Source organism: Anneissia japonica, unplaced genomic scaffold (assembly GCF_011630105.1).
Source record: "Anneissia japonica isolate Jap-2015-1 unplaced genomic scaffold, ASM1163010v1 scaffold287767_len825999_cov190, whole genome shotgun sequence".
In the NCBI taxonomy this organism is placed as follows: domain Eukaryota; kingdom Metazoa; phylum Echinodermata; class Crinoidea; order Comatulida; family Comatulidae; genus Anneissia; species Anneissia japonica.
In genome coordinates, this window is record NW_022707033.1 from 444,755 (window position 1) to 469,331 (window position 24,577).

The 24,577-nt window shown below is 32.8% G+C and overlaps 1 protein-coding gene and 2 non-coding genes across 3 annotated transcripts; all 3 read right to left on the bottom strand.

Annotated features, from left to right (window-relative positions):
• Nucleotides 1-38: 38 nt before the first annotated feature.
• On the bottom strand, nt 39-24,269 carry LOC117106331 (cyclin-G-associated kinase-like). The gene is given in 20 exon segments (XM_033247705.1): nt 39-3,315; nt 4,030-4,278; nt 4,524-4,674; nt 6,820-7,712; nt 8,307-8,500; nt 9,371-9,450; nt 9,880-10,078; nt 10,710-10,823; nt 11,122-11,255; nt 11,672-11,794; nt 12,281-12,479; nt 13,047-13,332; nt 13,656-13,791; nt 14,147-14,236; nt 15,047-15,172; nt 17,423-17,562; nt 17,996-18,110; nt 21,769-21,828; nt 22,428-22,489; nt 24,012-24,269. Coding segments are annotated over 20 exon segments (3,912 nt in total). The 5' UTR covers nt 24,142-24,269; the 3' UTR covers nt 39-2,884.
• LOC117106333 lies at nt 3,644-3,772 on the bottom strand. Its single transcript, XR_004445047.1, has one exon.
• LOC117106334 lies at nt 5,073-5,201 on the bottom strand. Its single transcript, XR_004445048.1, has one exon.
• Nucleotides 24,270-24,577: the final 308 nt, after the last annotated feature.

Genomic DNA, 24,577 nt, shown 5'->3' on the forward strand with positions numbered 1-24,577 from the left:
TTGTTTACACAAATATGAAGTTATAAGTGATCATAATATGACTGATCATAAAGTCTTTCATTAGACTTAATTTATTCATTACACTATAGTATCTAACAACATGAAACCAAGGCAACGACATGTCTATGAGAGGTCAGATTGTCTTTTATAACATACACCTTTAGAGAGGTCAAATATAATAAAATATTTTCAAGTTTCATCTAGAATTTACATTCTTATGTTGACCTTTATCTATCCAACCCAATACTTAAGGATAGATAGGCTCTCTTAAATTTAACATATAAATCATAACTGCAACTTTTAAAAGGCAAAGAAAAAAAATTGTATATCGCCATTGTAACCACATGAAGTTGTGTAATAAAAAACATAACTGAAAAAAAAGCTGATTCAACTGATAAAAAAATTTTTGGAAAATGCCTAATTATATAAAAAAAACAAGAAAATTTAACTGAAACTCGTCAAAATTTAAACATGCAAATACAGATAAAAGTAGAAATACTATGTAAATATTGCGCATATAATTATACATACAGGTAACCAAAATCACAGGTGCTACCTGTATGCTAATGAGCATGATATCCATACATAAATATTAATTACATTACATGATCATTCTTTAAAAAAATAACACAGAGAGCAGGTAGGAAAACTTTAAGATGGGAAATAATTTACCATAATTAAATATTATTGGTAACACTGAAACAATCATCGTTATAAGTAGAATCTATCTTAAATTTAACCGGTATTGATCATGGCATTTTATACAAATTGTGAATGTTTACTACATAGGTATCTCTTACCCTGGTATTTTACCTGCATACTGAGAAATTGCATCACTTATAACACTATTAATTATATTAATATTAATTATAACAATAATATTACTAAAATAATTATTACAATAACAATTATTAATAATAAAAATATTAATACTTCCTATAGACTGACTATACAGTATTATTTATAAATTCTGAAGTATAATCATAACCAAAAAAAGTAATGTCAGCTTCTATTTAATGCTTTGTCCCCACTATCAAATTCTGTGACAAATTTATGTGACGTGCCCATATATAGGCATGATGATGTCATATTACACCCAAATATGGGCATATCTCATTTACTTGTCACATGGAATTTTATAGTGTAGACAGAACTTTAGTCAACCAAATAAAATATATACTAGCAAGAGTATCATATATTAAATTTATCTTCACCCATCCATAAAAAATAAAAATAAACAGTAATTGGAAAACACTTATAGGAATGATCTGAACCACTTCATTCAACATAAAGAATAATATAATTGCACCTTCAGGACATGTGATATAATTTGGATTTAAGTACTGATCACCAAAATACACACAAGTGCCTTAAACATACCTCTTTCTATCATTATTACTATTAAAACAGAACTTTTGATCCTTACTTCAATATACAGTCATCCCGTTTCTATGACCATCTAACAATTATAATATACTGTATCTTAAACTCTGTTCATACTATAAAATTGTATGTAACAAATCTGTGTGATGTACCCATAATTGGTCATGATGTCATATTACATCCAAATATGGGCAAATCACATTTACTGGGATCAAAGTTAGGGTATGTGTTATATATTAACATTAACTGGTGTCTTTCACTGGAGCAAATCTAATTCCATGTTATATTTGTACAGTTACAAAATAATGCTTTCAAAATAAGTAGTGTGTAAGTACAGTCCTGTGTGAGTGCTACATGTTATATGGGTACACATTAGCACATTGGGTATCTTTACAGACAGACTGGTAACTTAACTAAACATCTTATGACATCCTGACAAACCCCTATATAGTTCCTCTGCCTATATTACAATATATCAATGTAGACACGTAGATGATTTATAAGTTTCTATAATTTAAAAAAATAAATAGAATAATTAATGTAATTCTAGTATATGTATACATATACATATATTTTCTTAATCCCCCAGTGGATTAATCTTGGAGATAATACTTTTAAACAAATTCTCTATGCCTTACAACCTCAGTCTAATAATTTGGAACAGGTTAGGAGATGAGTGAATTTCCATACAAAAATAAAATAAAATAAGTAACCTATTCATATAATATAATTAAATGAGTTTATGATATAGAAGTACAATATTATGTTAATGCCTGACTACAATGGATGTTTGGAAGAAAATAGAAAGTGTTTTAATCTCGGAGCAAGTCAGAATAATTTCTTTGGATTGAAGATGTGGTTTGCTGATTAAGCACCCACTTTCTAAAAGCAAGATCCTGGGATTAATCCTAGAAAAAAATTCGGGATCCTTTTCACAACTGAAAATCCTCCACTCTAAGCTTAAAAAGAGTTTTCAGTTATAAAGCAGCAATTGTTTCAAATGGCCAACTTTCCTGGATAAATCATTTATTGTTAAATATGGTGTTAAAAAAAAAAGGTTGTTAGCAAAACACAGAGCCTGAAGAAACACCAGCCAAACAACTGAACCACCTTTCTGTCAAACACCGCCCCTTGGATAATAAGCTAAGTTCCCACAACATGACAGTGTAAACATATATAAGCACATGTGCTTGTGGTGGTGAAACATGCGCATGTTAAATAATAGCCCTGCTCTGATGGTCAGTTGTTATTTTTTTGATGGTCACTCTGGTAAGGTCCACTGTAGCATGCTTGAAAAGAGTTTTTTTGTGTAGCATATAAACACATCAATATTTGACATCATTAATTCTAGATTTAACTCCAAGTTTAACTAACATCTTCATTTTGGAAAAAACTGTGGTATACTACAAGATTCAGTGGCTCTCTTATCTTGGGATTTCTATCTCCACATCTTCAACCGTAACACCAAACAACTGAATTGTTATTTCATCATGTTTTTTTCCTAGTACAGAGCTTTTTGGCCACTCTTTTCAAACTCAGACCATGCATCGTTCAGCTCCAGAAATATTAGCTTAGCTAAATCTTCATTTGGTGTGCCCACTTGTTTATCGGGGTGGGCAGTCAAAACAGCCTTACGGTAGTATTTCTTTACCTGCAAACAAAATAAGATTGGAAAAAAATAGTGAGGTATTATTAATAGTTTGTTTACCAAATTCAAATGCTATTGCTAAGGACAGTAGAAAAGTTATGATTGGTTGAAATTTGTTATTATGTTTGTTACTGTATACATATAGGACATAAACAGAAATTATTTGATATGTACCAGCGTCTCATGTCGCATTGAGTTGATTGAACGTGGCTCATTCTTATTTGTTGATGGGGTAAATCCTTGACCTGACAGTAAATCACCAAAGTCTGCCTTCTTAGCACCAGCTAAGATAAAATAATAGACAGTAATTATTAAAAGAATATCAAATACAGAGAAATATAAATGGATAAATAAAAGATAATTAACAAGTAGCTAATGTTAATAAATAGCAAGTCAAATACATAGAATAATAAAATAAATAAATCATTTTCTTTAAAAGGATAAATAAAATATATAAATATTTAAAAAAAGCGTAAGATAATTACAGTATAGAGAGAAGAAAGTAAAGAAAGATAATAAATGGATGACAAAATACATAAATATTAAATAAAATACAAAAAAAAAAAAAAAAACTAGCAATATCTCATCATTCTCATATATTCATGTCAATCTATTTGTCTGCTCCGTATCTGTCCGTGACGAGTTTGCTTCCTGCGTCACCGTCTTCAGAGGGCAGTATACTATAGGGAGATCATGTGACCAGACAATTATATTTTGAAATTGCTGGCTTATCAGCTCCCAAAAATAAGATGCTAAATAGTATGAGATGCTATTTAAAAGATGTAAAGAAGTGGTAGTCTCATGAAATTAAGCCCCATAAATCCTGAAAAACATAAACAATAACAAAATTTGGAAAGAATAGTCTATAATTGTAATGTACCATATTTCCATTTCCAGAACCCCTCTAGAAAATAATGGAATCATCCATGTTGTTGTATTAGAGCACCCCAAACTAACATCCTTATTTTTAATAAGGGGTAAAGGAGAAGTGTACATACGCATTGGAAAGCTACCCCTTGTTCCTCTTTCATCCCTGCTTCCAAACACGCTTGATCCTGTGTACCCACCGGCAAAGTAATTCGGAGGTGCTTTTGACTGTGACTGCTGGGGAGGCTGCTGAGTTTTCTTTGGTGATGGTTGTGTGAAAGCTGGTTGAGGGCGGGCTTGATGTATTGGGGAAGACTTTGCTTGCCAGGATCCAAAGGATTGGCTTTTATTGCTGTTAGGCAGAGTGCTACCAATATTTCCTGGAAATATAATTAAAATCATTAAAAAACCATTCATTCATTTGATTGGCTATGCTTTTTACTATTTTGGACTGGGCAAACAGTCAAAAACAGCAATTAATATATATTCTCTCACAGGGCCAAGTACACTTCAAATTGACACTAAAAAATTCAGATATAAAATACTAAAACTGGAAGTCACTTATCTGATTTTTGTTGAGAATCTTACACAGTATTTCAAATATTTGATAATGTCCAAGACTCACCAAAATTAGCGAATGGATCGGTGGAGGTTGCAGGTTGGGGTTTAGGCCTCATTCCTGAGCCCATACCTCCTGGTTGCTTTGAACTGGTAGGTGCTGTTCTAGGCCCATTAGCATTCCAGCCTTGCATAAGATCGGGACCACTATTACTTTGCTGAAATATTAAAATAACAGAAACTTAAATATGAGTACACATAATACATCTACTAAAGAATGATATTATATTTGAATATTATTCTATTCAAAATATGATCTCAGCTTCAACCAACAGAAAAATAGTTACAAACATACAAACATAATTATTAACAGCAAATCAAATACTTGATTACATAAATTTTTTAATAGGGCAATTTACAATGCTACTGTATAATAGCAATAATATTCATTTCAATAAGAAAAAAAGCAAAATTATTGCAAAGATTATAATGTAATACTTTACAATAACCATTATTTAGAGCTAATAAAAAATATAAACAAATGATATAGTATATAAATTAATAATTAATGCAATAGCAATATCTCATTCTTCTTATGGATTCATTTAATTAAATACACTGTCTGCTCCGTATCTGTCCGTGACGAGTTTACTGCCTGCATCACCGTCTTCAGAGGGCAGTATACTGTAGGGAGATCATGTGACCAGACAATAATATTTTGATATTGCTGGCTTATCAGCTCCCAAATATAAAATACTACACAGAGAGTATAAAATGCTGATAACATTTCAAATGTGTAGAAACAAAATGAATAATAACGCCATCAATCCTGATCAATGTAAACATTAAAAAAAAAATCTGGAAAGAAATTATTAGTCTACTAGCTACATGTACCAGCTTTCCCTTTGCAGAAATTACTTCTAAAAAATAATGGAATCGTCCATTTTGTTGTATAGAGCAATCCAAACCATACACTTCCACATACTCCTTTTGCCAAGGGAAACTTAGCAATTACTATTTTACTCAGTAACAGTTATTTAGGAAATAGATATCACATTTATCAAAATAACAATAATATTCATTTAAAAAACAAAACAAAAACAGCTAACTTTTAGGCTATAATGAAATGCATTACAATAACTGTATTTAGAGCCAATTAAACATCTGTTGTACTTACATAGAAAATATAAGTTATGAAGACCTTGTAAAACAGTGTTTTAGTAGCCTGATGTTTCGACTCTGAATGAGCCTTCTTCAGTGGAATAACTAGAGCTACGCTCACACTTAAATGGAAGAGACAACAATGTAGACAGGGTGGAGATCAAACATCTCCCACACCCACTTTGAGCTTTCTTTTCTTTTCAGGCTTTGTATTCACAAATAATTAAGTGTCTTTATATTTCATGTTGGCTTTCAGCATCATTTGTTTGTAGCTTCTATTTGTGCTGTTTTAGATTTCTCATCTCCGCCCTAACTTCCATATTCTACTATAATTTTTACGATTTTTAAACAAAATATATCAACAATTTTGTATCCAATTTGTAATTGAATAATGATAAAGGAGGATAACAAACTATATTTATTTAAAATTTTTTAGGGTTGATGTTCATTTTTATATGACTTTTTGGCTACAAGCTACAAACATAATTGTAAAAGCAAATCAATATACTGGGAATAAGTTATATCTTAAATTTAATATATTTTATGTGTTTAGAATCTTTTCTTAGCATTATTCATGTTATGACACTGATTGTAGTTATTTCCTAGATAGTGTAATTTTAAGAGTTTATATTTAATTGTTATATTTTATACTGCTAATATTAAGCTCTCTTTGAATCACTTCCAAATTTTTGTTCTGATAATTGACCGACTGACCATTTTAATCAGCAAAACGTAAGATATGCAACTGCCCAGTTAACACGCTAAAATGTTTAAGCAGTAAAATACTTCAGCCTTAGGGATGTGTGTGTGAATACAGCCTTAGCCACGTATTGAGGATTAGGGAGTGGAGTTTAATCTAAGAACATTGGATTGGAATGCAAAAACCACCAAGCTACAGTATTATCAGTATATTATTACAGCTAATGTATTATTACTATTTAGATGCCTTTGCAATCCCTCAATAACGCACATTTTATTCTTAAAAAATGTAATACGCTCTGTGCTGCTTCATACTTATCCATTAGGATAGCAAGTGAATAAGTAAAAACTAAATAAAGTAAATAAATTAAATTGAACTGAAAAGTCTAATATGAAGAAAGTAACAAAGTTGAAACCATTAGCGCAAACGTTATAACCAAAAGCAATAGCTGATAGTATTTATGCATTAAGCAAACTTTTCAACCAATCAGAATTGTTCTTACCTGCTTGATAGTTGCTGGTTTCTCTTGAAAACCTTTGAAATCCGTAAACAAGTCATTACTACTGTGAGTCTGACGAGTTAACGTGATACTGTTCTTCTGCGATGCAAACGGATCAAATAAAGTATCATCTGTGGCAGGTTTTGTATTCACGTTTATCGTCGGTGGGTTGGGAGAGGGAGCTCTTGCCGGACTTCTTGAAGCAAATGGATCAAAAAGGTCGTCTGCAGTCTGTAGTGTTGGTGTATCTTGACTCGGAGCATGTGCCTTATGCTGAGGAGTATTCAACTGTGATGAAGTTTTGGGCTGTTGATTAAAAGGGTCAAAAGTATCTCCAAGCAGGTTAGCCTCCGGTGTTTGCCCTGGTACCACATTCGGATCCGAAAGCAAGTTGAAATTACTGGACTCCTGTGGTCCGGTATCAAAAAGATTTACTTCATTTAATTGTTCTCGGCTGTTATTCTGGCTTTGATCCTGAGATGAACCAGAATTACCCATGTTAAGAAGATCTACAACGTCTGGAGACTGGGATTGACTGGAATGTGTTGGAGAAAAACTGGTTTCAAAAAAGTTTGCATTAGTAGATGCTGCATGCATATTTTCTGCGGTGAAATCAGCCTCAAACAAAATACCATTATTCGATGATTCAGAATTTGTGGGCTTGCGAGCATTGGCTCGCTCTGTTTGAAATGAACCAAAGTCATCAGAAACGTCATCATCGGAATCGTCAATCAATCGTTCCATATGCTCTGGGTTAGCATCGTTGAACTGCGATCTTCCCATTTTTTCACTTCCTTGTTTATCTTCCGTGGGTGATGGAACTTCCTCTGTTTCTACTGCTGGTTTTCTCTCCTTCTTCTGATGGGCAGTCTTTCCATCTTTCCTATCCATATGTTCTGTAATGTATAGAAATGGAAGAATATTAACACAATGCAAAGCATTCAGTGATTTGTCAGTTAAAATGCTTGGCAAGTCAAATGGCTGAGCGGTTAAGGCAGGGGCAACACAACATACAGCCATAATATCAGAGCAGGTTCGAATGGCATGATCGCCCATGGTTCTGTTGGTGGAGCAAGTCTTCCCGGACAAGGACTATAAACATTAGGCCAGTATACACTATTTGGCTCATGTACACTTTAAAGAAAACAGTAAAGGGGCTGTACTGGTTCATGGAGCCCCTTTTCTGGACAGATGAGAGAAAGTTAGTAATGGTTTACCAGGTAGCTCACACATGAAGTGATCCTTAGGGGAGCAGCAAGATATTGTACGAGCTAGTCCACACAACAAGCGCTCTAAGACTTGAGTATAAAGCGCTATATAAATCGAACTACATTACATTACTACCCAATCCCAAATTCCTAGAACTAGTCCTAGGAAAAAGTAAGGATTTTTTTCGAACAACCAAAGCACTCCACAAACCATATTTAAAAAAAGTATCTATTTAATGTAAAAACACAACATGGTACTTTCAACTGGACATCAACACTTACTGAACTGGCTAAAGATTAGTTTTTGTTCATCTGGACCACTAAAGCAATACTTGGGATTGATCCGTTGAGTGTCAAAGTTCACCCACGGTAGCGTGTGATCATTTGCTTCATCGTTATTTGTCACCTCAACTCGAACAGTAGCTTCAAAAACATCGGCAAACTTATCTGGTTGCTCAATGCAGTCCAGCTCATACCTTGAGGGTACGAAAAGAAGAGGTATTAGTATGATTGTGGTATTTTTAGGGTTCTAAATCGAGGCACACCCTGGCCGTCTACAGTGTGTGTTTGGCCTAGGACAGCTGGCTAAAGAATCATTACATAAAGAAGGCTTGAATCGTCACTTCCATTACGTTTCATTCAGCAACATACTTTCTTTACTTTTTTGGTATTAAAAACATCAAAAATTTGTACATAAAAAATATTGCATTAAAACACTGAGTAGTTAATAAGTTAAATGGGTAAAAATATATAAATGTATATGAAGTAAAGGTAAAATTTGGAATATAAAACATTATTAATATATAAATAAAAATAGTTTTACAAAAATTAGTATCAAAATTGAATATTGCCAGAAAGTAATTTAGGCAGTGGTGAGGGTGGGGTACCACCAGCCCATGAAATAATGCTAAGTGGATGAGATTTGTTTGTTTAGTAATCTTACCACAGCAGGGTTGTAGCTGTAGAAAAATAAGGGTTGGTGATACACATTTTAAGAGTGGGTGGGAAAAAGATGGGAAAAGTGGGTTAATAAGGGTGGATGAAGGGCCATGAAATTAACTTTAGACTGGGTGGAAAATTTTAAGGCTGGGTGGCCCCTTCCACCTCCACCCACCATAATTACATCCATGCCATTGATGGTAGTGGGGAATTATATAACAGTTTTGTTTTACACCTGTATTTTTTTAAAATAGGACTGGACAGACAAGAGTAGCTGGTATCGGTTTACTGGGTAGCTCAGACATGTAGAGAACCATAGGAAAAAGCAAGTTACTGTAAGAATCAGTCCACACCTTTAGCGCTTTGAGACTATTTCACTATATAAATCTGTACATTACAATACTTACTTATCAAAACTAATGTCTTTGTCATGAGGAGCAATAAATCCTGTGTGGAACTGAAACTGACACATTTTCAACGCTGTCACCTGGAGTAAACAAAAACACTAAATGATTAAATAGAAAACATAATATTGATGGACCTGTTATTTAGTATTCTTTCAAAACTAACAAAAGAAAGAACATATTGAAAAAGTAAACAATAAGAAGAACCCAGATGAAAACAACCCCACTCTATGTGAAATATGCTAAAGCTTAGAGGCTAAAAAGAATTATGGAAGTTATTATTATTATCAACTTTATTGGTAAAAAAAAAACAGAAGCTAACTTGTTAGGTTTGAATACCATTACACTGAATACTAGCTGCAAAGAAATACATTTAAATATTTAATTTATTAAATTCTACCTCATTTCTAAGAATGCAATATAACATCTGGCAGTATTAACAAAACAATGTGTAAATTTAATTTTTTAAGGCTTCTTCTGGAGAAGGAAATCACATCATTTAAGCAGCTTACCTTTCCCTGCATCTTGCCTCCAAACGTTGACCTAGCATGGTACACAATGATCATGATATCTCCCGCCACTTCCAAGTTGATGGGGATCTCAACCTCGTAGTCTCCTACACGAAACCCTTTCATCTTCTCATACTCCTGTGACGTTGTTAGAATACGATCCTCTCCATGGAAAACTTCTATGAATGGTCGACATCCATTCCTGGATAATAACAAAACAAAAAAAAATTATTATAAAAATAACTGTGGTTTGATGGTTGAGAGGCATATCTTCAAATCCTAGAGTTCAGAGTTCAAAAAATCCTTCAATATTCTATGCTGTATATATACTGTCAGATATTTTTCTGTTAAGCTCTGTCGAGAATATCAAAACTTATTGACAAAAAAAATGTAGAATGCCTATATATAGTCATGATGTGCCTATATATGGTTATGATGTACCTATATATGGTCATGATGTGCCTATATATGGTCATAATGTGCCTATATATGGTCATGATATCAAGTACAGAAGTAAGACTATAACATGAAGCCCTGTCCAGACTATCAAATTATATTTGACAAAAACATGACATGCCTGAATATGGTCAAGATGACATCACATCATGACCATACATAGGCACATCATGACTATATATGGGCACATCATGACCATTTATAGGCACATCATGACTATATATGGGCACATCATGACTATATATGGGCACATCATGACCATATATAGGCACATCATGACTATATATGGGCATACAGCAGTTTTTTGTCAAAGAAAATTTGATAGTGTGGACAGAGATTAAGATACAAAATGTGTGTGAATAAGGTAAGGTACCAACCTTTGCTTGTTGTATAATGGTACTGGAGTCAAAATGAGGCTCTTTAAGCGCACTGTGTGAGGGTTGGGCAAGACTGGCTCCTCTGCTAACATGGAGCATATATACTCCATATACCTAGTAAAAAAATGAAAGGTCACATAGATTATAATAAGCCCATCTATATCTGGATAAGGTTGGGTCATTGACCAACACAGAACACACATATGTTAAAAATGTGAAATAAAAAACTATGAAAAAATAAAAACCATAACTAAAATGTTTGCTTGAAATGCCAAGGAACTGTATAAAAACATGTACACTGCACAAAAGCTAAATAAAGTATTTATATATTTATTATGTATAACAACATATTAAGATACTGGTAATAAACATAAAGTATAATATGGTAAAATAAATATGTTACATAATATACCTTTTTTGTGATGGCATAACTCCTGGTGGTCCTCTCTTGACTGTGAACATATACAAACTAGCATCAATTGAACGAAACATCCGACAAAAAGCAAAGAAAGATGCAATAACCGTAGCTGAGCTTGCTTTACCGTCCTGCAAAATGAAATACATGTAATGGTAATAATAACAATAACTTTTAAAAAAATATAACAATAATAGCAATTCATGTCAATAGGACCAAAGACAACTGGACTTTATAAGCCTCATGATGAGACTAGTTTAAGTAGAGCATGTTGTGTGTTTGTTTTGTGAAAGGATGGCTACTTATTAGAAAATTGATCAAGTTCCGTTTTTAGAATATCCTTAGACTTTGTGCCTAAAAGTAGCACAAAAAAAAAAGTAGACAAAGTAGTTTGAAATGCGCATGTCCTTATTCAAGGTCAATCGTCCTAAACCTATGTTGTGTGTATGTTTTCTTTGTAGATTGACCTTCATTGACCTTAATACGGGCATGTGTAGTTCAAAGTATGGATTGGCTTATTGATTGACTGATTGGTTGATCAACATACCTGACAGTGAAGCGTACAAATGTTACTGGGATCTTTCTGAAGCCAGAGGTACATATTTCTACAAATGGTGTACAATAGGCTTAAGGTGGGAGCTCTCTTCACTGGCCAACCACAGTCAGTGACCTGCAATGACAAGTAAGTAATATCATCACTGACTCTATAAACAATATTCATTTAATAATCAAATCCAATAATACTTTAATAATAAAAAATTATTTAGGCCATGTTTGTCTATGGTGCTTATGTCAGTGGAATTTTAGCTTGGTGGATATGCTTATTGCCTTCCAACTGCAGTCTTTGTTTGAATTCCATAATTTCCGAGCTGTGCTTCTGAAACAACTCCAGTCCATATGCATCATCAAGAGAATTCAGTCATACAAAGGGTAACTCTACCGTAGTCAAACCATAAAACTGTTCACACCTGGATTTGAATACAAGGTAGGTGTCAAGATTTTGCACATGCATGATGGTCAGACTAATCTTACCACTTGACTTGGATAATTTGACCAAGAAGAATGTCAAGAAGGCCGGATTATTTGTTGATCAAGGTGATCCGTTACAAAAGTCTAATTCATTAAAAAAAAAAAAATAATGAAATATACTACAGACCTTGTTATTAAACTTGACTGCATTGTACCTCCTCTGTGTTAGGTTAAACACCATGTATTTGCCTGGATGCCTTGAATCTAAGTAGCTTCTAACATCATCAATGTGATTCTTGTATGTTGACTCCAAGCCCTCCGCTGGGTATGACATCACAATGATGCGACTTGTTAAGTAAGAAATATCCACATCACCTTTAGCATAACTGAAATAGAAATGCAGAATCGCAATTATAACCTTAAAATGAGATAAATTTACACAATTTCCTTCTTTGTACGACTGTCAGCGGTCAAACCTATATCTGCTCTCTGCGAGCACTTGATGGCAGAATGAGCAGATTGTCAACATAAATGATCTGTTGTGCACCCTTATTTGAATTGCATTCTCCAATTGTGGACAAATGAGCTACATTGTTCTTTAAGTGTGTGCATCAAAGGTTTATTCTATATATATTTCCAGCATCGGGGAAAGCAGTTAGTATTCAATGCTGTCATGTTGGATTCAACATTTTGAATATATAATTAATTGTTCATTATCAAGAATCTGAAAATGACCAAAAGAAGAGTTGAATTATAAAACAATGTTGCTTTTATCAGCACCAGTATTCTTTTTTCAGAATTGGAGTATGCTAATCTGGGGTCAGTTGACGGATTATCATACACTAGTAATTGTGTGTTAATACTTTTGTTCACTATGACGCGCACAAGTTAACACCGCTCAACATTACATTAGCATAACTCATCATATCTGAGCATAGCATTAAAAAACATACCTTGCTACGGTATTAACCATCTTTGATGACGTATCTTTTAAATTACTGAATAATTTCCCTGCACCACCCTTCACAATTCCCAGGAACTTCCCACTATCCAGTTCACCAGGCGGAGGGGACTGTGGTTCTGGTTCCCGTCTGGATGGGCTTCCTGTTAAAATGGCATCGTCATGAAGATCGATCGGCGTTTTCAGGACAACGTTCCTTGCTGCTCCTATTTCTTGTATCCTAGCAACAACATCACTGATGTTGGGGCGATTTCTTGGATCCACTTGAAGCATTCCACCTGTACGAGAATAATTTAAAAAAATATTATTAATTTTAAAATATGAGTCAATCTGAGCTAATGACAGAGCACCATCGAACATGCTCTGAGCTAATGGTAGAGCATCATCGAACATGCTTGCATTGTTGGTTTGCGAGTGTTCTAATAAGGGTGTCTCCTGACTAGGGGTTGGCTGTAGTGTTGAAAGATATATTTTCCCTTGATTGGCAGCCACAAAATGTCCCCTTACAGGGGGTGTCTTCTCATAATAGGTGTGTCCTAAAAGAGGAGATTCTACTATATTTCATAACCTTGAGTTCAAACATAATCAATATATTACTTACGAATTAAATCATGCAGAACACAGAATTCTTTATCATCTTCAGGTAAAACAAAGTTAGCATTGATTATACGGAGCTTAGCCGAGTCCTCAAATGGATGCTGCCCATAACAGAGTAAATATAACACACAACCAAGAGCCTGTTGAAAAAAAAATGGAAAACACATTGGGATAATTACAAACAATGGCATACATATTAAAAACAATGGAATAAATGCTGGAAACAATGGAACACATATTAAAGACAATGTCATCCCCTCGTACACATTTTTGGGAAATGTATGGATTGATTAAACTGATTGAGTAAATCTTTTTTTGAGATAATGATTTATATTATGTGGCTTATCAGTAAAGAATAATCATAAAATCTCATAAAATCAATGTTAAAAAACTTATTAAGAGTGATTTGCCAATCTACCAATATATGAAACAAAACTAATTCAACAATTCAATACATCTTCCTAAAATCCTTAACAAACAAACTGATTATCTTACCCATATATCCATGGCCTCATTAATTGGATAATTATTATATGTATCCAGCATCTCAGGTGGTCGATACATTGGAGTTGTGTGCCGTTGAAGCTAGGGGAAAGCATTTTGAAGAATGTCAAAGTTCACTGTCAGTGTTGAGACATTTATTTTTAGCTCAGATGAGGAGCTCTAGAAACACTCGGCTGACTGATTAATAGAGCTTTTTAACTCTACTGCCTCTATCATACTGCCCTCATGAGGCTGATTGATTAATAGTTGATTAATAGATCATTTTTAGCTCTACTGCCTCTATAATATACTGCCTTCATGAGGAGTTCTAGAAACACTTGGCTGATTGATTAATAGTTGATTGATTAATAGATCTTTTTTAGCTTTACTGCCTCTATTATACTGCCCTCATTGGTTCTTTCGAGATCACAAGAGCTTGTTTGAATTATCTGTATGTTTCAGCAAGTTTCAGTCAGCTAAAACAATCTCTCTCTCATATGAAGTTGATATCTTAATGAATGCATGAGAAAATTGTATTGTATTTTTCAATGCAGTTTGTATATTTGACTTTGACAAACTGGAAATGTACCGATGAAAAAAGAAGATTTTAACCATAAATATTAAGATAAGTACATGATATTATAATATTATTATGTAACACTGACGAAGAAAATAGGAATACAGGTCACTATTAGGACCAGGGTTTCCATGGTTTTTTACCAGCTTTAGTCTCAAATTAGAATAATAAAGATAAAAGACATATGTTAATTTGGGACTACAGAAAAGTTGTCTTTAATTAGAGGTGGTCTTTAATAGGAGGGTCTTTAGTGGTAGACCTACAGTCTTTAATAGTAGACCTATTCACCAAAAAAAAAAAAAATTTCATACAATGATGAATGTTAGTGCACTGACCTCATCTTCCAGAAGACTCCTCTTGAGTGAGCTCCATGTTTCATCTGGTTGGTAAGACTTCAATGTGGCGCTTCCAAAATCACATAGTTTAATAATATTTTTACTGCTTATTAACAGATTTTCCACCTACAACAGTAAATTAAAACAATGTTTATATTATTTACACATAATAATAAAAGTATTTGTATCTGTGTTGTTAGTCATAGTCTAAATATAGCTAACAAACATGAAATCTAAAGCTCTGTCCAGATTATCATTCATAAAAAAACTGCCCATATATAGTCATGATGTGCCTATATACGGTCATGATGTGATGTCATCATGACCATATTTAGGCGTGCTACATGTTTTTTGTCAAATGAATACACTATCAGATTTTTTTATTTGCACATACTATGATTGGTAGTATAGTCAGGTGGTAAAAATTATATAAGCACTGAGGTGCTTTATATAACATTATTAAGCTTCAGTGTAGTGCCTATTCAACAGATGAAGTAGCACTTAAATAATAAGTGTTATTTTTAGCCTATGTATATATGGTCAGGATGCGATGTCATCAGGTTAATAGGCATGTCACATGTTTTTGTTAAATAAAATGTGATAATCTGGACAGGACTTAACATCCATAAAGAAAATTAATGATTGGTTGACTAATAAACACTAAATATGACAATAAACAAGTTTCCTGTATGGCCATATGACCATAAACTGAAAACTGTAATTATGATGAAAAATGCGTAATTTTTCATTTAATTTAATGACTTCAATTAACTACAAGACTGAGCTTAATACTAAATACATGAACATTTTATAACCAAATAAATCATACTAAGAATTTGCTGTTAACATGTTTTCCCTAACGGCTTATTTATGGTTTATACTGTAGCGCATGAAAAAACAGGCAGATTAAGGCATTTGACATGTGAGAAAGAAGAGTTTATATTTAATTGTTTTGTCTCAGACTGTCAATTTATGTTGTTGATTCCTGTTTCTATTTTAGTTATTATTTGATTTGGTAACAGTCTGCTTTCCTAGCATCTCAGATAGGTACTAGTGTCAACTATACAAAACTTAATAATAATAACAATATAATATAGAGTACTACAGTGTTACGTTACGATACCACATGAAACTCTGTTGCTATCGTTGCAAAATGCATTCAATCGAACGCCATTTTCCCCACTGACAAACCATTGATCCAATTTCTAATGTAATTATTAAGATGTTGTATCTTAGTTTTTCTTTGTAAATTTAATTGATGATTAAATGTGTGTTCGATAACTAATACAATGCGAGCATGTGTTTTTAGTACATTGTGATGGTAAAATATTAGATTTTAAAATGCCTATTCCAGAAAGCCTATGAAGTCATTCTAGCGTAATGAACGGTAACCAACATCTGCTTGGCGACAGAGGGCGCCAACTGGCATTGTGACGACACGACTGTGGTACTCTATAGTAGCACAAACTTTGAGAATTTGCAAAATTATCATCAATATCATCATCAGTAGCATAATTAATAACATCATCAGTGACATCAGTAGGCCTAACATTATCAGCGTTATCAATGGTTTCATCATGAGTGCCATAATCAGTGTCATCACTTTTTCTTCAGTGTTGCAATCTTTCTTCACCAGTAAATTTTAATTACCAGTTTTGTTATTGTACACAAAACCATGTTCATCTAATAAAGTCAGGTCCATACCAGTATAGGGTTTGTTGAGGGAGGTGCGGTTCCTAATAAGCCCTGTGGCTTCCAAATGAAAAGCTTAAGAATTCTAGTACCATAAAACATTGAATAGAAGCCCTGGGCTTCTTTCTTGTGAACTTTGGACGGGCTTCTTTTCGAGGCTACTTTTGCAAAGTAAATAGGGGGACTTCTTTTCAAAATGAATGCTGTAAAGTTTGGGAAATCCTACTATAAAACAATAGGGCCACTGTAATATCAGTCTGACATATCATGAAGTGTATTAACCGGTACTAAATCACCTAAACTACTGTGGAAGCCAGGCATGTTCTTAATTTACTTTGTTTCTTTGAAACTGATGTACAGTGTATGTACTGCACTATCCAAAATAGAAACCCATGCTATCTGGAAAAGAAGCCCATAGGCTTCTTTTTGAGGCTACGTTTGCAAACTAAAGAGGGGGGGGGGGACGCCTTCAATGGGCTTCCTCTCGAGATTAAGCCCATTGGGCTTCTATTCGAGGTTTTACGGTATGTAAATGGTGATTTTAACCTTCATTTAAAGGCCTTTTTTGTAGTTTGAATTATCAGAGGAGATTCGATCCGAAAGGGGGCTGGGGGATGTTAACGATTTTAACCAAACCATAGAAACCCCCAGACTACAGGCCTGACAGTGTAATTACAGTATTACCTTAAGATCTCTGTGTACAATTGGAGGCTTTTGTTTATGCATGTGTTGAACAGCTCTACATGTCTGATAAAACACCCGAAGTACTTGCTTACATGAAAGAGCTGATATCCTATCATTAAGTGCCTTCACAAGCTCACCTCCTATAAACAAATATATAAAATACAGACAAAAATTATATGTTTGCAAAATATCATATTATCAATTTTACAGACTGTGGCAGACATTGAAATTAGTAGCCAATGATTGTGATACATACAGTACTAAGTTTCCCAGATAACAAACTTGCTAAATAATACATAGTAATTGGTATAGTATAAACAAATACAACAATAGTTTGTGATACTATTAATTGTTCTAATTTATGCACTATTTATCAAGATATGGTTAATAAAATAGAGTAGTAATTAATAAATGAATAACTTGTAGTTTATACGACTCCCATAATTTCGGAATAGTTTGAGTATAAATTAATAGTCTTGTAAGTGCAGTTGCCCAAAAAACAATCGTTGGTATCCCACCACTGCTGATATTTCTATGTATCTATGGCAACAATAGCCAATAATTCATCCTTACCTGTACATAATTCCATGAGTAAGAGATATTCAGCTTGCCCTGTGTCCGATTCTTCCTTATTAATGGCTGCTGCCTGCATAAACTGGACAATATTTGGATGCCCTGAGAGCTTTTTCTGATTATTTACGTCAAGGAATACAAATTAAAATCTCAAGCACATGGCAAAAAAAAACTTGTAAAGCAAAATTATTTTAATTGTTGATTTTTTGCATTTAAGGAATATAATACCTCTCTAGTACTGAAAATCAGAAATGAGAAAATAATTTCCTTGTTTATCAAAATCTAATACCCATTCTATTTACTAGTAATCAATTTCAGGATCTATTTTGTAGTAAAATGTATGTAAATCAGTGATAACTGGACTGAGTTGATATGCTTTCGGAAGTTGCCTGATGCTTTTAAATTCAATTTTTGTAACTAATTTTTTTTCACATGCCCCCAATTCCCCCCTACTGGATCCGTCCCTGGGTGCTGCTGGAGGAGGTAATAAGAATGTTGATGAACTATGATGATAATATTATGACAATCATGATTATGACAATAAAAATAATGGAGTTGGTGGTAGAGATGATAATGATGATATCATGTCTACAACACCCTTGACAATACACATGAAACATTTGTTATCTAACAAACAGCAAACATATTAGGCTCAGTGTCGTACATTCACGTACCAGAGTTCAACCATATCAAGCTTACCAGCTATCTACAAATCTTATGATAATGTCTTTGTTAATGTGAGATTGAATTTGTCTAGAATACATATTATCTGTCTGACAATATGTATTCACTACCAGTAAATCACACTATATCTGATTTATTTCAATGTATTAAATATATCCAAACTTACAATGGTTTGATAGGGATTCATACAAAAAAAAATACTTATGGATAGTATTAATAGAAAGAAAGCATAATCATTAAAGTATGGAATTTAAGATCCTTACAGATTGTTAATCTGTATATGAGCAATTTCACAGTAAATAGACATGCTCCAAGCAATATTTTTTAGGAAGCTATAACTAAAGATTTTATTGTTAACATTTATATCATCATATCAATTAGTTTACATATTAAAAATCATTTCATGATCACACAATTCACAGTAAAAAATATAATGATAAATTGACATACTTTTTAGCCATATTTCACCATACAAAAATGTTACATGACAAAAATGTCTAAAATTACTGTAGATGGAGGATATTTTTTTTAAATTGTATTATAAGGATGGATTCATTATTTCTATAAGAAATATATTGGAAACTAATAAGATAACACACTAGATCGAAAAATAAAACCCTTTTTATTAAAAAAATATGCAATTTGATGGTTTTTTTGTAACGGACGTAACATTGTATGTCAAAAAATTTATGAATTTAAAAATGGCCCAATATTCCTAAAAAAGAAATATATCTGTTACTTTTAAATGTTTATCAAATTAGTGAATATATAGAGTAAGAAATTAAAAAAAATTGGTAATCATGCATTTTTTTTTTCCCACAATGGAAAGTCATTGACCCAAATGTATGTAAAAATCCTGTTCGTCCGTTCTATGAGAATAGGATTTGTAGTGTATTAAAATACAAACATGCATATTTCTTTTGAAAAGACAATTTAACTATCTTATAATACCCCTTTTCCAAAACATTGATATCATATGTTCTGTTTCACAGAGCTTAGCCAAAATCATCTGTATTCTATTTTTGAATGAAAATGTTAGGATATCATGTCCATTTACTGTGAAATTACTCATATAGAAATAAGTTTAAATTGTATAATTTTACTTATTTCTATCATTATGATATGATACTTGTAAATAACTACATTTTGCATGTGAAATAAAACATAACTTGAATAAAAATAATGAATTGCATTAAAAAAAATTCTCCTAAGTAATTTGTTGAAAATAACCAGTACACTTTTTTTACACTGTAAAATATATACAGTATATACCTCTTTATCACCTAGACTACACAGGGAAAATTTTAATTAAATTTGTTGCGTGCATATTTTTGTCAGATAATTATTTTTGCCAACACAGCTACTGTTTTCCTATTTGCAATAATAAATGGGGTAAAACACTTTACAATTAGCGTGCGTGCACTTTCATTAACAGATACAATCAATGTGAAATCTCTTCACATATATTGATCAGCAACAATATACATCGCTTAATGATTTCCACTACACTGATTTCAAAACAACTAGCCCTTTTATGGTCCTGTTTTGTCCACAAACATTGTCGATACTTAACCTAAGAAGCAACACAATTGGTTTAAACCCGATTATGAAAAATGACAACCCTGGTTAAATTATAATTAGATTCAGATTTCTAGATGAATCTACAATTACATTTATTTAGGTAAATAAATTAGTATCTGTGTAAATATATTAGAAAACTCCTTCATTTGTTTAGAACATTACATCTGGAAAAAAAAAATCAAATACTGTAGGCTATCAACTTCTATTGAAGCACAGACCAAAACAATAAAGATACATTAATTCATTCATTGCTCACACGAACACAATCAAACTAGTGTTGCGCTAACAAATGTTAAAGTATGTGCTATTGTTGTTATGAACATTTTGTGCAGTAAATAATACGAAAGTATATTAGCTCCCTCAATCAATTTGATTCAGCATCACCTAATCAATGTATCTGTCCATGTTATTAACTGAGAATTTTTGACTTGAGATTCTTATCAACTTAGCATAATTATTGCAGTATTTAACTGGAACATTAAAATTATCCAAAAAATATTAAAATTAAATTAATTTTCTCCACATCATATTATTAAATTTAAATTCTTAAAATATTGTTTCATATTAGAGAAGTATTGCTTTACTATAATATACAACTGCTTAATGTGAATGGCCATCTTTTACTGTGCAATAATATAAATCACACAACTTTTTCTGGTTTAAAAATGCATATAAAATAAATTTTATCTACATTTTATAGAACTCTATAATCATAAGTACATTCTTCACATTTGAGCATTATACTGTACCTAAGTTTGTTGTTTGTTACAAGTAGATCAAATATAAGAAGAATATTTGATCTACTTGTATCATCATTACATAGTTTCTCTGGTATAAGCCCACCCTTTGAACACAGAATTGGGCCAATTTTGGGAGTGGGCTTATGGAGGAATCCCCTTTTCAATCAGAATGCAATTTTTTAACACTGCATGCCTAATTCAAAACTAATATTTGATATTTTTAGAGTAAAAAAAATCAGGTAAGCTACTCATTCAAATAATATCCTGGGTTTTTGCCAGAAGCTGGTACATAAAATTGGGCTTAAGCCAGGGGGTGGGCTTATAACCGAGGAACTACAGTTATACCATTCTACTGGTTCCTTTGATACCTGTAAATTTTACTCTGTAATTATTGACAATTTTTGGGTTACAATGTGGTAGTGGATTTACTTTGTGTTTATAGTTCAGTGGTTAGTGTTTACGTAGATGCTTACCAGATGCTATTCATTTACAGTAGCAAACAGAAAGTTGAGACAGGAAATGTGAGGGACTGGTTCAATTGTTAATACAGAATCTATCGAATATTTAATGCCTGGAAATGTGGAAGAAATTTATTTTCGTAACAATTTTTGGAGGGTTCTAGGCATAAAAAAAAAAAAAAAAAAAGATTTCGCCTAATATTTCCATATCCGTATATAAGCATAAATTGAATTATCTGCATTAAAAACAACATTTTAACTAATTGTTATTTCCACAATGATTTTAACTAAATGAACTAATTAAGGATACAAGCACAGTAATTTCCTGGAGAATAGCCTTGCTTTTGTCCTCATCATTAGCCAACAGTCTCTGAAGAATAAAAATGTCATAAAAAATATAAAAATAAGGCCAAGTAAAAAGAAAAAGCAGTTTCTCATCCTGATATTTTGAAAAAAGGAGAACAAACACTTTTTTTTTCACTCTGAGATGGCAAATCCAAGATGGTCGATAGGAAACAGCTACTGCTTTCTCATTTTTACCAAGTAGACACATTGAAAGAAAATAAAAGCACTAGACATGATTCATACCATATGTATCCCCAACCACGAATAATCGCGAGAGGAATTTTACTGATGTGAGTAAGCCAGAATTTCGTACATTTCGTAAAATAATGAAAATTTTAAAAATATATATATGTTTGAGGCAAAGAAAATGGATGCACAAGGGGATGAGAAACTAAAATTTTTTTTATTTGGCCTAATAATATACTAAGGTAAATTAAAAGGTATCAATGAAATGTACAAAAAAGTGATATTCATTCCAATACAAGGCATTCTAGGTTCACGGAACCTGAATATTAATCTGAAAATATTACAGAAGGAGCATAACTGGAAATTATAAGTGGAAACTGTAAGTGGTGTTCAAAATAATAAATTTCAATGCAAAATAAGTTACAAGCAAATGTTTACCTTTAGAGCATAATCTTTTCCAGTTGCAACATCTTGGGCAACAAACACAAATGCAAACCCACCTTCAATGAGAAAATTGGAAGTATTTTTCAACATCGGAAAATTGACTTATGAGAGAATACTGTATACAGTAATCTTAAGCTCAGAAACATACAATAGATTAAAAGCAAATTTGATTCTTTTTCGTTTAGCTAGCATTGATTGGTTTTCCTAGATGAGTAATAGGGAACTATTGATTTGTGCGACGACGCAATGCTAGAACAGAATCACTCATGTGTGACCGTCCTACCGGGCATCCTACATTCTCTGCATACGTAGATTTGGACAAATTGCAAACTAGAATCTCGCATGCGCAGATGATTTTCTGTGATGTCATTCCATTTGACGTCCTACCTGCAACTGAAATGTCCCTAATCAACTGAAGATTTGTCCTAAGAAAATACTATATCTATGGAGACTTTTCACAGTTATTATAACCCAACATCAGAGAAAAATTTCCAACAATTTAACCATTTTATGATAGGTATTAGCTCTTATTTTTGGCCCTACAACTGTGATTATAAGTAGATGCCAGTCAACTCAGTCGTAATCCAACTCAGGGCCAAACCAGTCACATGGTAAGGAGTGCCGTGCCGGGAGAGTAGTGAACCTAAATCTAGGACTTTTATATCTTTGAATTACATAATGATAAGCAAGTTGGATTCTTATATGTTCTTCTTTTATTGTTTGTTGCACTTACCATTGCACCCTTTACGATACATCTGATTATTAAAAATATACGTAATAAATTCATAATAAAAACATAATACTGTACAATATACAAATGAAATATATATTCTTGCTTCACTGCATTTCCATATAAGATACTGAATATGTTTCCAATATCACACACATAAATAAAATACAAACAAGTGATAAATTAATATTTAATTCAGCCAATTGGATTTTTCTTTACATTTCATTTCAAATTATACATTCTCATCATAATTTTATATATAAATTGTGTACAATACAAATAAAATACACAAACATTATATATAAAAAAGACTGTTTCTGCCCACTGGGTGCCCAAAAAATATCTATAAAACCAAAAGGAAATATATTTTTAATAGACCCTTAAAATTTGACTGAAATACATTTGTTTTCATATTATTAATCAGGCTTCATTGGATCGAATATATAAGTTACTGCATCCATGAGACCCGCAAGTTAACCTACAATAACCGCATCCCCACCCCCACATAAAAGTGAGTACAATACATTTACTCATCATGATCATTATTTACACAGGCATTATGGCATGGCTGTCACATTGTCATTATTTTATTTATTCATTTAATACATTAACTTTATTTATTTTTAGTTTGTCTATATTGTAAATGTAATATGAAAGATATACTCGAATTAAACTTTATTGTTTGTTCAATACTATAATGTCATTTCGAAGAATAAATTCATCAAGTAAATGTAATTTACTTATTATAGTCCCTAGGCCCTAGTAGTAGTAGCAGTAGAGTAAAGCCTAGGCCTTGCCTAGGCTAGTGCAGTGTAGCGGCCTCTTTCGGTGAAGCTGCCCATCCTTACCTTCTGCAATCACCCGTTTGACCCGAAGCTTTGTATCCCCCAACTCGACAGTCTGTCCTACAAAATCATTCCCACCGCCACCTTGGCCTCCACTTAAATAACCGAATGCGGATTTAAACAGTCCTGACATTTTCTTGAAGTTCCCTCGCGAAAAATTAAAATTAAAATTCGAAATAATTCACAAAATACACATGAAACCTGTTGTTACATTTTGTTCTTCAGCAGGTTCAACATTAGCCAGGTAAGCAATCGTAAGAAAATAGCTGGCTGGAGGCGTAAGCCTATTCGAAAGCACGGGATCAAAAGAGGGCGACATAATATTTTAAGAGAGTATCAGCACTTTTCAATGATCTTCAATGTCAACAGTAGAATTATTCTGAATAGAAATTTCAACTTTGTACTTCGCTTTTAAATGCCTTCTAAAATCAAAATTTGCACTATAAAAACGCACTACAGAACCTCCATATTAAGGGACATCTTCGAAGCCAACAAGAAAACTGTCCTCTTCCCTTTTCATTTGTTTCCCGGGGGACACTCTAAATGCAGAATTGTCCACATAGACCTAT